At 38.5% G+C, this 17,382-nt stretch overlaps 1 protein-coding gene across 2 annotated transcripts; it reads left to right on the top strand.

The window, feature by feature from the left end:
- Positions 1 to 1,278: 1,278 nt before the first annotated feature.
- dgkab (diacylglycerol kinase, alpha b) lies at positions 1,279 to 17,137 on the top strand. Of its 2 annotated transcripts, XM_068720364.1 has the most exons (25): positions 1,279 to 1,519; positions 2,306 to 2,391; positions 3,992 to 4,068; positions 6,332 to 6,476; positions 6,911 to 6,985; positions 7,155 to 7,204; positions 7,976 to 8,050; positions 8,397 to 8,513; positions 8,669 to 8,786; positions 8,995 to 9,083; positions 10,303 to 10,377; positions 10,749 to 10,859; positions 10,950 to 11,048; positions 11,149 to 11,199; positions 12,035 to 12,108; positions 12,260 to 12,334; positions 12,409 to 12,494; positions 12,576 to 12,665; positions 12,765 to 12,925; positions 13,004 to 13,068; positions 13,183 to 13,273; positions 14,014 to 14,194; positions 14,360 to 14,480; positions 14,605 to 14,665; positions 15,734 to 17,137. In XM_068720364.1, exons 2-25 carry the CDS (start codon positions 2,319 to 2,321, stop codon positions 15,812 to 15,814), a joined length of 2,241 nt encoding a protein of 746 aa, XP_068576465.1. In that variant the 5' UTR covers positions 1,279 to 1,519; positions 2,306 to 2,318; the 3' UTR covers positions 15,815 to 17,137. The 2 variants fall into 2 exon arrangements, with proteins under 2 accessions (XP_068576465.1, XP_068576467.1); XM_068720366.1 differs by lacking the exon at positions 10,303 to 10,377 and having other exon boundaries at positions 1,280 to 1,519.
- Positions 17,138 to 17,382: the final 245 nt, after the last annotated feature.

Below are 17,382 nucleotides of genomic sequence, written 5' to 3'. Positions count from 1 at the left end.
AGATGGAAATTGTTCAATTGTCATGATGGATCTGATGACTTGTGAGCTCAGTATAGCTATTATGATTTCATCCATAGCACTTGAAGCACTTCTTGTCATGTTAAAGTCAAAGACCCCGTCCACTAAAAAAACGTTTTGCTTATATTGTCACATCACCTGGATTTATGAGCTCACTGTGCAGAACGATGTACAGAGTTTTACTAAAAAACACAAAAAAACTGTTTTCAAAATAATCTGCTCAAGGGGGAAGTTTCTCTGTGCTCACCTTAAATCTGAGTTTAAGACGTGTATGTACAAACATGATTTGTGACATCACAACTAGCTTGAAAGCCAATCATGGTCCATTACACAAGTGTGAAATTCAAAACCTCAAGTGCGCATAGACTGAACATGAACTGTTCCGTGAAGTAGGAGACATATTGTGTCCAGTAGTTGAACTTTTTTGTTTATTTTGTTCAATCTTTTTAACAAATATTTTCATTTTAATTGATTCTGGATGTATATTTTTGTGAATATATATAATTTGGGATTTTTTTTACGAGGAAATTCTTGTGGAAGAGTGTTTTGTACACATCATTAAAAGATGTCTGGAAGATATGTTTATGCAGCAAATATTTTTAAACAATTCCATTAACATGGTCGACTTACTTCCTGAGGAGGACTGTGTAAACAGTAAGTGGACCTTGAGTTGTGAAACACATTTCACATGTGATAAATTAATATGACATATATGTGATTTTCAGATCCTATGTTGAATGTAAAACACTGTTACATGTTATATATGGACCATGGTATCTTCAGTGTCACTGCCTCACCAGAAAACCTTTGACCTGCCAACTGGTCCTCCACTTTCAGTTTGTGTGATTTTATCTTCAGTGCATTTAGCGTACTACACTCACTGCTTCAGCATATCTTATCAATGCGTCATGGACCTCAGCCTTTTCTTAAAGAAAATAAGCAAACAGTTTGATTACACCTGTTCAGCTTCTATTTCAGACATGTCCTCAAATAATTTTGATATTTTATACCAAATAATGTCAATTAGCAAAATTCCAGTTCATTTACAATTTTAAGGCCCAGTCTGGAAGCTTTTTTTTTGCAGAGCTTCTCCGAGCCAATTTATAAATTCACTTATTTTATCTACATCTGCTCATTCACTCTGTTAACGCTGGAAACCAGAGAGCCTGAACCTCATTTTCAGGCTTAAAGCTGCAGTACTTAGAAAACCTGTTGACTTGTTGGCAGGGTACAATAAATCAAACAAGTGCACGTGCGTGTGTGTGCCTATTGCGTTTGTGTGAGTGAGTACACCGACGAGATGGTGCCACTAACTGTAATTATGTCGCTAAAAGCTCCTCCTCCGCCCATTTCTTAATCCCTTATATCCGCTAATACCGCGACAGACGTTTACCCACGAGCACCAACTGCCGTCAACCAACATAGCAAAGTTCCGTGTTGTGAAGCTCCGAGGTTGGGACGCTTTTGATTTAGCTCTGCTGAAGTCTGAGGAGAGAGGAAGGTAAGGAGCTTTTATTAGTGTTCAGGCCTTAACCGGATGACTGAACACCTGTGCAGCACTTAGAAAGCACGGCAAAGTAAAAACTCGTACCTGTCACTCAGTGAAATCAATCATAGCCTAATCCTGTCTGATGGACAACTCAATGACCATAAAAGATTTGTCTTAATTGATGATTTGTGATTTGCTTCGGTGTTTGGACAGTACGTTTCTGATTAAGCTGATGGGGTATTACACAGTGTTTTTTTGTGAAATAGGTGACTTGTGCAGAGAAGATAGGTGGACACAGGCTTCTACAGGCTTGTGGTAAATTCCTGTTTCTTTTCTGCTGGTGACAGTCATACAGCTTGTTATGTTATTGGCCTACATGTGTCTCCTTGTGGGCAAATCCTCATCTTGTCAGAACTTGTCACAAACTGTTGACTCGTGTCCATGTTTCTAAGGGTTGTTGTAAAAATATACACGACAAGACTTCCCTTACTTATTGAATGTGGTACAGTAAGTCTTATTGGCTGTGGTTTTAGGATTCATCCACTAGAAGCCCCAGACTGTCTAAATATCTGGAACCAGACACTGTGGTTGATCAATGTCCTCACAGAGGGGAGTGTTTAGTCACTGCTGGTATTTGCAATCCAAGGAATGGCGGCAAACCAGTTACTTTGACCCACCTACGACACAACAGACTACCTCCTCATTTCTGCAACCTCTCTTGAGGTTAAGGCTTTGTCCTGGTGTTGTTCTCCTCCCTGTCATCTCTGTGACGCCCATCATTGATTTCTCTTTGCTCAGTCAGCTGCTTGGCATGGCCTCGTCTGACGATACCGAAGGGTCTCTGACTCCCGTGGATTTTATCCAGCTGCAGCATTACATGGAATGTAAGTGTCATCTTCTCACTTAACTTTATTTCAAAAGTTATTAATATTACAGGCATTATAATGCTGCGCATAAAACATAAAGAGACCAGCTGAACAGGTAGTTTTCTCAGTCCTTGCTGTGGGGAGGGGGCAAGCAACACAATCTGTCTTTTGGAAAATCAATAGATCAATAGAGTCGAAATATTTATTGTTGCGTACAACTGCCTTTATATGCACTTATGACTTTATATGTGTATATAAAGAATAATGATTTGCATAGGTGAAATGAAACTAAGTGCATGAACTCAAGAACTGTGTTAAGTGTTTCCATTTTATGAAAACTTATAATTCTACTCCACTACAATTCTGAGGGAAATGTTTTACTTTTTACTTATTATATTTAACTATTTCTGTCATTTTACCAAGATTTTGAATTAAAGTATTTTACGTATTTTGTGACTAAGTACATTTACTAAAATACTTTACTTACCATAAGCTTAAGGTACTTTACTTGAGTCTTTCATTTGTGTGCCACTTTCTACTTCTACTCCACTGCAGTTCAGAAGGAAATATACATATATTTCACAGCTTTAGTTTGTAAATTAATAGTAAGATTTGTATATAAAATATAAGCACTTATAAATTATGATGTTATAGTTATAAAGCAAACTAAGCAACTAAATATACAAGTACAGCTGTTGTGCTATTGGCTGGCTACTATTTTTACAGCGTGGTGTTAATACTTTTACTTAGTAAAAAGATCTGAATACTTTATCCAACACGGATGATTTGGAAGTTGTGAGAAACACAATGGTTGGTTCTGTGATGAGCAAAGCTAGACAAAACAAAGACAAGAAGACTAAAAGAGCAAGACAAGCTCACACACTATAATCAATCAGAATACTCTAGGAAATGCTGAAACCTGTGTGCAGAATACAGAAAATAAAAAACTGAGAGAGTAGATAAAAGGGAATTCTGATTAATTTGGGTGTGCAGACTTCTCTTATACCTCATTGATCACTAACTGACTTCAATGAGTTTCCAGCTACTTTCAAACTTGAGAATCTGACCTTTGGGAGCAGCACTAATCACAAACAACAACTCCAAACTGTAAGTGCATGCTCATGCGCCACACTTCAAGCTAATACAGAATTGGATAGACCTGTTGACAGGAAGCAAAAAGGCTAAAAATATTCAGCTGTACACTCAGAGGCTTTGAACAAAATTAAATGAAAAGGGTATGTAGGCTTTTAGTGTTGGAGGGGGGGGGCACTGTTGGATAATGGATGAAAGGATAATCAACCCGCTCCTCTCAAACTGCACAGCCCAGATTTAATGTAGGGTACACACAGTACGTCCACGTCCACAATTAGTGACGAGCTCTTGTTTGTTTCCTGTTTTAGCTGTCAGGAGCCTTGTGATTATTGGGTGGGACAAACGGCAAATAGACAAAGAGCTCAATTAGTTATTAAGATTATCTGCCCCCAGTTTAACTGTAGGAGTTTCTCTTTTCGTTGGTCGTGTTTGAAACAGTTTCATATTAGAAAAATGTGTCAATAATTTTATTATTTTTTCATGTCCTTTTTGATTTTTAATCCACTACCTGATGTTCTCTTTGCAGACAGCAGTCTGAGGGTGAAAGATGTGATTAAGGAGTTTCACCCTGGTGGTCGGCTGGCCCAGCACAGCTTTGGAGAGGTGAGTCATGCAACAGATCAATGATACATGTGGTAGGTCTTATTATTATTTTACAGGGTAGTCATTTCCCATTTCTTCTAATACAAGTTTCTGAAAATAATTATTTAATTTGGTACAAATTATAGAAAAAAATGGAATTTCTTCAAAAATGTCTTCTTCAATTAAAACCAATATATATATATATATATATATATATATATATACACACACACACACACACACACACACACACACACACACACAGTTGTGATCAAAAGTTTACATACACTTGTAAAGAACATAATGTCATGGCTCTCTTGAGTTTCCAGTTATTTCTACAACTCTGATTTTTCTCTGATAGAGTGATTGGAACAGATACTTCTTTGTCACAAAAAACATTCATGAAGTTTGGTTCTTTCATGACTTTATTATGGGTTAACAGAAAAAGTGACAAAATCTGCTGGATCAAAAATATACATACAGCAACATGAATTAGCAATTTTGGTGACTTAGAAAGTTGTGTCAATGAAATGAGCTTCATAGCATGGCCTCTTAACTTCTTGTGAGTGATTATGAGTGACTACAGCTGGTGACTTCTCTGAGGCCATTTAAATAGGGCTCATTGGATACAAATGCCCACAAACGCTACAATGGGAAAGTCAAAGGAGCTCAGCATGGATCTGAAAAAGCGAATCATTGACTTGAACAAGTCAGGAAAGTCACTTGGAGCCATTTCAAAGCAGCTGCAGGTCCCAAGAGCAACAGTGCAAACTATTGTTTGTAAGTATAAAGTGCATGGCACTGTTTTGTCACTGCCACGATCAGGAAGAAAACGCAAGCTATCACCTGCTGCTGAGAGAAAATTGGTCAGGAGGGTGAAGAGTCAACCGAGAACCACCAAAAAGCAGATCTGCCAAGAATTAGAAGCTGCTGGAACACAGGTGTCAGTGTCCACAGTCAAGCGTGTTTTGCATCTCCATGGACTGAGAGGCTGCCGTGCAAGAAGGAAGCCCTTGCTCCAAAAGCGGCACCTTAAGGCTCGACTGAAGTTTGCTGCTGATCACGTGGACAAAGATAAGACCTTCTGGAGGAAAGTTCTGTGGTCAGACGAAACAAAAATCGAGCTGTTTGGCCACAATGCCCAGCAATATGTTTGGAGGAGAAAAGGTGAGGCCTTTAACCCCAAGAACACCATGCCTACCGTCAAGCACGGTGGTGGTAGTATTATGCTGTGGGGCTGTTTTGCTGCCAATGGAACTGGTGCTTTACAGAGAGTAAATGGGATAATGAAGAAGGAAGATTACCTTCAAATTCTTCAAGATAAGCTAAAATCATCAGCCCGAAGGTTGGGTCTTGGGCGCAGTTGGGTGTTCCAACAGGACAATGACCCCAAACACACATCAAAAGTGGTAATGGAATGGCTAAATCAGGCTAGAATTAGGGTTTTAGAATGGCCTTCCCAAAGTCCTGACTTAAAATCCCATTGAGAACATGTGGACAATGCTGAAGAAGTCCATGTCAGAAAGCCATCAAATTTAACTGAACTGCACCAATTCTGTCAAGAGGAGTGGTCAAAGATTCAACGAGAAGCTTGCCAGAAGCTTGTGGATGGCTACCAAAAGCACCTAATTGAAGTGAAAATGGCCAAGGGACATGTAACCAAATATTAGCACTGCTGTATGTATATTTTTGACCCAGCAGATTTTGTCACTTTTTCTGTTAACCCATAATAAAGTCATGAAAGAACCAAACTTCATGAATGTTTTTTGTGACAAAGAAGTATCTGTTCCAATCACTCTATCAGAGAAAAATCAGAGTTGTAGAAATAACGGGGAAACTCAAGAGAGCCATGACATTATGTTCTTTACAAGTGTATGTAAACTTTTGACCACAACTGTGTGTGTGTGTGTGTGTGTGTGTGTGTGTGTGTGTGTGTGTGTGTATATATATATATATATATATATATATATATATATATATATATATATATATATATATATATATATATATATATATATATATATATATATATATATATATATATATAATGTTTTTGTTTTTTTAAATTATTTAATATTGGGAATTTGTTTCATCATTTAATTTAAACATACATTTTTGCACATTCTGTTATGCTACCCATTATATGGAATATATATTTGTCTCTTTTTCCGGTAATTTGTTCCAAATTAAAAAAAAAAAAAAAATTTGTAAATTGTTAGGGAATTATCTTGAAATTATAGTTGACCTCGAGTCTCCTGGCAATAAGTTTAATTTCTTCCCACAGTGCGTGGATGCAGTGGGTTTCTGTGTCTTTCTCAAGACCTATCTAGAAGTGGATGACTTCCCTGCAGACTTCTGCCAACGCCTTTTTCAATATTTTCAACAAGTGGAGCATGATGCGTCCAGCAAGAGCCGCCTGCCCAAAGGAGGTAAGTCTATTTGAAAGCCTGATCTCTTTTTACATAACAGTATGGATCAGGCAGGTGATAAGAGGAAAAACTTTACAGTCATGCTCAGCTCTGAGTGTCGTTGAGAATACCCCACACGCCATCCTGAAAATAATCAAAGCATGCTACAAAGAGTATTTCCTGTTGGACGCTTTGTTCAACGCCCACCTGATTGTTTGGGTTTATTTTATCTTGTAGTGCTGCGTCACCGGAATGCAGGCGTAGAGTCGCTTTGGAGATTAGTGCACCTGTTCAGATAACCAACCTTTGATAGAATACTTGCTTTTATTGTTTTATTGCCGCAGTTCTACATTTTGATCCAGAAGTGAAAAAAAACATGCTGTTTTAAATCTCAGTAATGTAATAAAGGTTTCCAGTTTGGTCAAAAGGTTGACTCTGTATTTCTTTATCCTCAGGTGGGGTCTTTCTTCGTGATGTGTCCTGTTACTTCTCAGTGCTGGAGGAAGGACAGCCACGCGAGAAGCTCGAATGTTGGTGTCATCCTCCTTTTGAACATTTCGTGACATATTTATTATAGTGCAACTGCATTTAATGTACATTTTACCACTGATGAATAATTAAGATTGATGATCTGGAAGGTCTGAGAAAGTGGGAAAAAAACAACGGTTGGATTACTGACTGACTTTGTTTTGTTTCTAGTTACCTTCAAACTTTATGATAAAGATTGCAACCAACTCCTGGACAGCTCTGTAAGTTACTCAAAATCACTGACATGTTCTCTGACTTCCCTATGTTTACAATGTGTGCCTGAATTAACACAATATTTGGGGTACTTTTTTATTCACTTGCAACAGTTGACATGTACATTTATTGTTTACAATTAGTCTTGCAAAATGTTAAAAAAAAAAAGGTCTCACGTCTAACTTACTGTTTTGTTTTGTTTGTCTTGGACCCCTTAACAAACACTGAAAAGTAAAATTATTCTGGGTTTTCAATAAGTAAGCTTCTCTCTATATGTACGTTAAGTTAAAATGTTGATAGATGAATATGCAGAACAGGAAATGCCGCTGATTGTGAACATCCAGCTAATGTATTTCTTGCTGGTGCAACAGCTGGCAACATGGATCAAATTTGAGCGGCACCCACATACACTTTTGAAAATTGTAAATAAAGGCTAATTAACACTACAGTCTTGCTCCTCCACTACATATTTGAAAAGCCATATTTAATATATTTTAGATCTTAATAGTCTGATAATCATAAACCGTCCATTTTCAAAATAAAAGGGGGAAAAACAAAACAGTTCTGAAGCCAATCATCAATAAACAAACAAGTAATAATTAAATAATAAGACCCAACTGCAGTTAGACTACATTTAACTTACAGTATTTTTAATTTTGTGGAGGTTGTTTACCTACTTAGATTGAGTGGCTGGTTTTGTTTGTAATTTGTCAGAGGTCACAGTATGAACAAGATGAATAGGGTGACTGTGAATGTAAACCATGTTGTCTCTCCATCAGGAGGTGGATCGTATAATCACCCAGATGATGCGAGCTGCTGATTACCTCGGCTGGGACGTGACTGAACTAAGACCAGTATGAGGCTCATTTTCATCCATTTTTTATTCTGTCATTGAATCATTTATGACTTTTCAGAAGAAGTCTGCATGAGGAGTGTGAAAACATAAAATGTTAAGTACGAGGGTTAAAGTTTGTTTTACATCAGAAAGAGAGCTTATGCTGAGCAGAGCTTGAGCAACCCACTGCCCCTAAATACTTAGGATGGGTTTAAATGCAGTGGTCAAATTGAATATATGTATGTGCGTATCAGATGAATAAAATAAAGTTCAAGTTAATAACGGCAGCTGACAGATGTAAAAGCAAGTTTACTATGCAAGACTTAGACGACGAATAACCAGCAGAGGTTTTTGTAATTGGACAGGTGCTCAAAGACATGATGACAGCGATCGATGTGGACAACAGTGGGACTGTCACTCTGGAGGAATGGGTGAAGGGAGGCATGAACAACGTGCCTTTACTTGTTCTGCTTGGACTGAAGGTGACGGAACAATCATTTGACTCCACATACAGCACTTAAATTTCGCCACAACATCCCCTGTTTTGTTAATGAATGAACCAACTTGAAATTGTAACTTTTTTCAGTGTGATCAACTGCGGTTCCACTTTTCTTTAATTTAGTCTTCTCACCCACAGATGACAGAGAGAGATGGACAGCATATTTGGAGGATGAAGCACTTTAACAAGCCGACATACTGCAGCGTGTGTCAGAGCATGCTGCTCGGCCTCGGGAAGCAGGGACTCTGCTGCACCTGTAAGAGCTCACAGCTGCCATCAGGGGGCAACCATGCACCTCATACACAATACAAATGAAGCAGAGGAGTCAGTCTTTAGTAGTTCACTTATAACATTAATATTTGTCCATTATTAGATATATTTTGCTATAAAATCATATATGTTTTAGTTGAGAACACTTTATCTTGAAGTCAGTCACCCCTGTAACATTTGTTCTTCTCCCTCAGTTTGCAAGTACACTGTCCACAGTCATTGTGCCAACAAGAATCCTGAACCCTGTGCCCGTACCTTTGTCAGATCTAAAAAGGAGATTGGTGTAAGGACACACACGACAACTCCACTTCATTTCCATTTCCTTACATTACATTTTCTTATATTTACTGTAAATTAAAGGATTAGTCCATTCATATTCTATGTCAACAAATCCCATGACAATCAACAAAAAGCAACATTGCATTAGACCGTCTCTCAATACTTTTACCAACATCCCTACTGTGGCAGCCATTACCGAGCCAATTGACCCTTCACTAAGTCCCACTCCTTAAATGCAGACTGGCCAATCATAGTGTAGCATCAGCCAGCTCTGACCAGGGTCCGACAACTAACCGGCTCTGCTCCATAGACTTTCATGCAATCATTTCAGATTTTCTCCTTTTTCAGGCTGGTTTTGTGGATTTTGTGTAATTTTTTTTACAAAAATTAGATAATATTTATTCAGGGAGTGCAGTTATTAACATTGTGGACTCTATGGTAACTTTAGCTCTGACAGCTTGATGGAGTAGCAGCGGGGGGCAGAGCTTAGCAAAGGGTCAATTTGTTCCTTTTTGTTCACAAAATAACAAACTAAAAAGACAACAGGATTCATTTTTAAAAAAGGCAAAAAAAAGAAATGTCTTAAAACAGAGGGGCGCAGTAGTTTTTGCAAATGTCCCGAAAAAGGAGAAAATAGTGCATTTATTGGGCATATGTGCGATTGACTCAAATTAAACCGCTGATGTAAATGGTAATGAAGGTCCATGTTAACCAGTGCAACAGTGTGTCTCATCGGTGTGTTTTTGAACAACAATGGAGCTCTCAATCTTTAGAAATGAAATCAGGCTGTGGATACATTGACATGTTAGTGATCAATTCATGTTGGATTTGGTCATTTTATAAGATTTGCTGACAATTAGAAAATTATAGAATATGTTATATCTTATCTTTTTTGTCACATTTAAACCAAATCTGTGGAAAAATCGAGAAAATGAACCCTGAGTTATTTAGTTTTTAAAACTACTGTTTTCAAGGTCAAGAACTGAAAGCTCATATTTGTCAAGTGTTTATATCCATGTCAGTACTCTTTTTATGGACCAAAAACCAAACACATTAATGACAGGGAACATCACAATGCATTAGTCTATAATAAGTGCAGCTCATCAGTGTTTTTTAAGAGCAGATTACAGCCGGCACAGTCTGCTCTGCACATCTCCTTAATGTCCTGATTTTGCAGAAATGTAGAAAACAATGATGTGTTCACTGTCTCCTTTTCTGTGTAGTGTCGCAACCACAACTCACAACCTGTAAAGGATCACAACAGTGAACTGGCCAAGTTTCGTCAGCTGCTTCCAGAGGTGCCAGTGTGCGATAGGGATATTTGATCTGTTGATGCGTGTCTGCCTGTCAATGGTTATCCAAAATTTCATAAATCTAACGCTGTCTCCGTAGCTGCTCTGTTGAGGGTGTGGTCTGTGCTGAGTCTATTGAATTGTACTATAACATCATTTTTGCTGATGTCATACAGGGCTGGTTTGTGGTTTGGCACCACTGTCGTGTGAACATGAATCTTTGTCTTGGAGCGGAAGTTGTATAACACCATAAGACTTGACATTATGAGTAGAAGAACAAGTGGAAATTGTTCTGGGTAATTAGAAATGGACAAAGTAGTAGTAGTGAATTACACCTTTTCCTCAGCCTCCTCTTTTTCTTTTCCTCTGTGTCTCAGGTAGCGGCTCACGACTGGATCAAAGTGGACAGTAAGTCCACCAAGTGTCAGGTCTGCCACAAGAAGATCAAGACTTTAGCGGGGAGGCGTTGTGTGTGGTGCCACGAGATGGTGAGGAGCGTGTGCGTGTTTGGACATGAATTAGATGAAATAGAGAACAACTCTTTGCTCTATGTTAACTGACACTTGTCTTCTTTTAAGCGTCACAATGAGTGTATTTTCTCTGGCTTATCGTCCTGTGATTGTGGGCCACTGAGAGATCATATACTTCCTCCGTGGGCCATTCATGGAGTCTCAAAGGTATAATGAGCAGCACCATTAATTTGGCTTGAGCAGATTTAGATTTTTAGGATAATTGTAATTTAATTATCCTTTTTTGTTTTTGTCCTGTTTTATGCAGGAAGAAGACACCAGCTTGTTAAACGTCACCCCTGATGGCCACATCCTGCAGGTCTGCTGTCATCAAATCTTCCTACACACTTTTATTCCTTTTCCAACTGTACACCCATGTGTTTTCTCTGCAAGGTCTCTTTGAAGTGGTCTGCTCAAACTACCATCTGCATATCACTGCTTTTGGGAGAATCTCAAATTTTTGTGATTCGTCATGTTATTTTTGGAAGATTTTCATGTTAAAAAGGACTGCGCCAGTGTCTTTGTAGTCTGTTTGTATCAGTTCAGTGTGTTGGATGAAGTCCTGGTCAAATACGTCATGGTTACGTCCACTTCAGCTGGGACAAACCCGCTGGTCCAGTATTTACATTTAAAGTACCAGATACTCACCTCCTGTCACAAGCCTAAATCATGTTAGTTTCAATATATTCCAATGGAAGCAATGGTAAAAAGTAACAAAACTTACAGAGAAACCTCCTGCAGCATAATCCACTTCTTAAAATACACAACTAAATACACTGCTTCTATTTGCAGTTTGGCACATTTTTCAACATTCACTGTCAACATTTTTTAAATGGAATTTTCCGAAAATCTAAAATGTATCTCTCATTGCAATTACAATATATCATGTTGTTATATCATAATGTTTAAATATTTTTTTGGAGCAAGACACACAGAGAAGTCATGGTGTATGGTGTTCATGTATAAACCAAGCCTATTTCCTTAAAAAAACTAAATCTTCTTTATTTGACAGCAGCAAAAGTTTGAATTATTCTACCTCTTACTTATTATATATAATATGTGCAGTCTTCTGACTCACAGCATGTGTCCATATATCCTTACATATCACATTTGTGTTCTTCAAATTAATTAATCTTTCATGTATTCTTCTTCAGATTGTTCCGATTCCAGACACCCACCCTCTGCTGGTGTTTGTGAACCCAAAAAGTGGAGGAAAGCAGGGTGAACGGTAAGCAGCCTAAAGTCTCGATATGTTTGTGTAACTTTATTTTACTTGTAGTGTAAAAGTAATCCTTCCATTTTTATGTAATTTTCAGAATATGGCTTCTCTCACTTTCTGGTTGTTTTTACTTGTGTGTGCACTTCTCTGTTTTCCACAGAGTGCTCAGGAAGTTTCAGTACCTGCTGAACCCACGTCAAGTGTACAACCTTTCCAATGGAGGTCCTGCTCCAGGGTACAGTTCACTTTCACCACTAGAACTTTACACGCTTGAGTTTCTTTACATTAATGATGCCTTTGTTTCTTCAGACTACACTTCTTCCGCAATCTGCGTAAGTTCAAGATCTTGGCGTGTGGAGGAGACGGCACCGTCGGGTGGCTCCTGGATGCTATAGGTATTGTGGGTAATTTTGGGGATTCAGAGAGGTAATTAAGATAAACATCTCTAAGGTTGAATAACGTGCCTGTGATTTCAGACAAAGAAAACCTGCAGGTGCATCCTCCAATAGCTATCCTGCCTCTGGGCACCGGGAACGACCTGGCTCGCTGTCTACGCTGGGGAGGAGGTAAAACCATCAGCACATTAACTCTACTCACTGAGGCGTTGCCGCTGACGTTGGAGCCCTGCATTTACTTTACCTGCTTCCTCTGTTATCCCCCAAAAGGCTACGATGGGTCAGACTTGAGAGAGATCCTGAAGGAGATCGAAGCTAGTGAGTTGGTTCCCATGGACCGCTGGAGCATCCAGGTGATACCAGACGACCCCCAAGAGGCTGGAGACCCTGTGCCCTACGAGATCATTAACAACTACTTCTCTGTTGGAGTGGTGAGTCATTGCCTCAGCAGGAAGGAATGGTAACATCATACCTTGAAACGTGAATACATTACCTTTTGACTTTGACAGGATGCCTCTATCGCTCATCGTTTCCACTCCATGAGAGAGAAACACCCCCAGAGGTTCAACAGCAGGTGAGGATTCACACTCTGTCTGAACCAAGAGTCTTTTCTAATAAAAAGTATAACAGAGCTTTTTTTTTTTTTCAAATAACAAAGGGGAAGCTGTTGTTCTCTTTTGTTTTTAAGAATGAAGAACAAACTTTGGTATCTTGAGTTTGCCACGTCTGAGACCATCTCTGCATCCTGCAAGAGGTTGAAGGAGTGTCTCATGATTAAGGTTAGAATGTCTAATACAGTCATGTAGCTGTTGCGCCAAGTTATTATTTGTAATTCACATAATTATCTCCACCATAAGAATCATACAATCGATTCTAATGTGTGTGCACCTTTGTGTCTGTACATGGCTAATCTCGTATTCTTTTGCGTGGCCAGTTATGTATGCATGCTCAAGGGCCTCTTCTGGTTGCGGTGTCTCTCACTTTCTCAAAACTCCTTTTACTGCCTCTTTGTACTGCCACTGACTGCCTTGTGACTTTTTTGTCTACTGTAAATAGTCTCCTGACTGGTAGGGCCTGCAAATGATAAGATAGCTGAGTTTGTCACTTTTAGTGTTTTGGTCGGTGTGTTTGGCTAGCAGCTAACCCTAATGGAACTACCAGTACACACACTGCTGAGTATATCACCGCCACTCAGTCGCTCCAAAGTGAGCAGACAGCTTGGTGTGTTTCATTTTATTTTTGGCAAGATTGTATGAGATGTCTTATACAACAACTTCAAGCCAATTGCTTACAAACATGGCGCTTGTGGTAAGTGGGTTTTTTTTTACAACGCCTTACAGCCCTTTGGTTTCTAAAGAGGGGTTAGCCAATTGTGGGTTGTACTCATTCATTCACACAATACAGCAGTGGTGGTTCCAGACACACCTGGGGGAGATCTGCCCTCTACTGAGTGCACCTGTTTTGTCATGTTCAAGTTTTTTTCAGTTGCGTAACCAACTTATTGTTTTGCCTCCACCAGTGCTGTGGAAGGTCTCTGGACCTGAGCAGCATGTCTCTTGAGGGCATAGCTGTCCTCAACATACCCAGCATGCATGGAGGCTCCAACCTCTGGGGCGAGTCCAAGAAGTCTGATAGCCAACCAGTGGTGGAGCCCAGTGAAGTTATTACTGACCCTGAACTTCTTAAAACAATCTCCCAAGGTTTGTACTCTCTTAAATCACCCAATTGTTTTATGTCCAAATATTGTCAGTAAGCCTTTTCTGCCTTCTTCGGTGCAGATGCCATCAACCTGGTTGTTTGTAATACTGATTTAATCTTTTACAAACTCTTTGAACTTGATTTTTGAGTGTTTCATCACTCTGCAGATATGACTGACAAACGCTTGGAGGTGGTGGGGCTGGAAGGAGTCATAGAGATGGGACAGATCTACACTGGACTGAAGAGCGCCGGGCGCAGACTAGCTCAGACTTCCCAAATTACCATCAGGTTGTGTACTTTTACCTACAGGTGGATGACAAAACAAAAAATACCTGACCTATTTATGTGGCCATTGTTGTGCATTGCAGTATAAATAGCACAGTATAATTAGATCTCTCTTCCCTGTGTGCAGGACAATCAAAGCCCTGCCCATGCAAATCGATGGGGAGCCCTGGATGCAGCCTCCGTGTACTGTAAGTGACATAAACCAGTGTAATTCAGTGCGAAGTGACATTACATATGAGATTCATTAAAGTCAGTGATTACAGCATTGTAGTGTAACAGTTACTATAATGTGCATGTAATTATTTATTCTTAAATTTGTTTGATAAGAGCAACAATATTTCAGTTAGCAAAGCATAGTAAATATTCACCCTGATTATGTTTATCTGTGTGAGCTTTTTAAAGCGGGTTAGAGAGGACTAAATCTACGATGGTTCAGGGCTATCACACAGCATGTGAACATTACATTACAGTTATTTAGAAGACGATTTCATCCAAAGTGACTTAGTTCTCGCACCAAAACATTGTGAGCAATTTGGAGACTATACCATGCTTATTTGAACAGGGGAAGCTTGAGGATCGATCCATTAACCCTGTGATTCATAGCAAACCACCAACTGAATCTCAGTCCCCCAGTTACCCACAATTCATAGTGTCATCATCTTTAAAACGAAGCCAGGAGAAATAGAAAATCTTCCAAGATTCCAAGATCAGGTTTTTTCATGCAAATAGCAGCAAGGACGTCTATTTCTAATAGTTACTCTATCCTCGTTGATAAATGTTGGGCAGACCAAATGTTAAAAACAGCTTTCAGTACAATGCAAAACAATTCAACAGCACCACAAACTTTAGCCTAAAAAAATATCATACAGTTGAATCAACTAAATCAGTTTCAACATAAACTGGCTGGTGCTTGGTGTACCTTTTATAAACTGTCAACTGAGTCTTTGGAGCCCTTGCACCCTGTTATACTCACTGATCATGCATGTGACGTCATTTAGAGTCAGGTGGATTCAGTGTCTAGGGAGAATATTAGAATATAGAGAGCTGAAATAACACAGAAAGTGATGTCTTCAAAGAAGAAGTACGCATTTTGTTTATTTCTTGAAAATGGGAATCATTGATTTAATTTAAGTAGAGATGTTTTTGGACAGCTTATAAATTACACTGAGTTGATCAGATATGGATTCAAATTTATAAGAATTTAAACACAAATAATTAAATTGTTGATCACTAAAGTTGTTTTATATTTATTATAGATCCACATAACTCACAAGAACCAAGCTAACATGCTGATGGCTGCACCAACAAAACCAACCGGCTTCTTTCACCTCAAGTAGATCAACGCTTCCACTACAAACTCCAGTCTGCTAAGTGGCACCACACTACACCTATATTACTGTAATGATACAGGATGAAAGAGAGACTTCCATCTCTGAGTGTGTAACTGTGTGTTTCTTTTATTCAGTATTAGTGTGTATGTCTTATGCACTTAATCCCTGATATAATTTCAAAGTACAGACATCTAGACTGACGGAACAAATCTAAAATACAAATTTCACTTTCTCAGTCTGATTGTTGCTGTTGTGTGCCAACTTAAATGTAATGCATTCATTTTTAGTATTTTGTAAATTAAATAGCAGAGCATGTTGTGTATCTACAGTGTGTGGATAAGGAATATATTTGGTTATGTTCTGTTGTGATTGTGTTGTGGTTAATCACATTTACAGTAGTTTCATCTATACTTCCTAAGGCAGCTGGTGATAAACTGGCTTTGTTCAGCCTTCAGAGGTTCACAGTAGCTCACCTTGTTCAACGACACTATTCTACCTGTCTGTTCCCGTGTCTTTCTGTCAGTGTCGGTGTTCATCCACCTGAAAGAAAAATATATAATGTCATTATTTCAGTGTAAAGAAATGATGTGAGAAACACTTCACTGAATGTGACTGAATGGAGTTTTATAAAGATTTTCTCGACAGTTTTAGTCCTGAAAGTGCTGGGCAGACGGGGTTTGATTGATCTTTTAGTAGTAGTAGTAGTAGAAGTTTAGTATAAAAAAACAGCATTCCACTGTATTTAATACATTAATGTTTCCTATATGTTGTTGTTCTTTAGCTTTGCATACAATTGTATCTTTGGATCATTTAGTCACACAATACACAGAAGCCTTCAGAAATTTAATAAGATAAGATATATTCCACCGAATAATAAATATTGTGACTGGAAAAATGTTGGAAAAAAAGATTTTGTTTCAGTGATGTACATTATGTGTCTGTCAGGCGTCGGTAGTCTTGTGTTGAGTCTATTAGTCCATGCAGTAGTAGTACATGTATACATGTAACATGCCTGCATGTTCATTTATTAACTTGTCTTAATGTCAGATTGTGTAGCTGTCATTTGCATGTGTGTCTTGACAATGTTGCATACTCAGTTTCAGTGAGGCTCATACAGCATCACATTGACAACATTTATTGAATTGTCCTCAGAAATAATTACAATCTGTCGATCCACTACAAGTCTCTTTGTAATATACTGTCCGACCTGTTTATATTTGGGGAGATTGCACTGTATGTTGCAGCTGAATATGAAGCTCTCACACTGTAATGAGACAGACTTCTACCATACAGAATATGAGGATACAAAATAAAACATTTTCATCTAAATGTTAAACTCTTTTAATGGACAAATGGTAGAATACCTGAATGTTTACATGGTCATAAGAACTATATAAATCACAGTTCTTAATAACATGCTGCTTCAACTGCTTTCAAAATAGAAATAACCAACATTTGCCTGTAAAAACATCTTTAACACAGTGTAAACTGTACTCCCATGCTTATCTGCCATAAAGAATGTGTATGGGCGCTTACCAATGCTTATATTTCAAAGTATTGACTTCTGCATTTAT

The sequence above is a fragment of the Cebidichthys violaceus genome, unplaced genomic scaffold, assembly GCF_023349555.1.
Source record: "Cebidichthys violaceus isolate CVI_PGR_0920_01 unplaced genomic scaffold, fCebVio1.0.p SCAF_25, whole genome shotgun sequence".
In the NCBI taxonomy this organism is placed as follows: domain Eukaryota; kingdom Metazoa; phylum Chordata; class Actinopteri; order Perciformes; family Stichaeidae; genus Cebidichthys; species Cebidichthys violaceus.
This window is presented reverse-complemented; position numbering and strand designations above follow the sequence as displayed.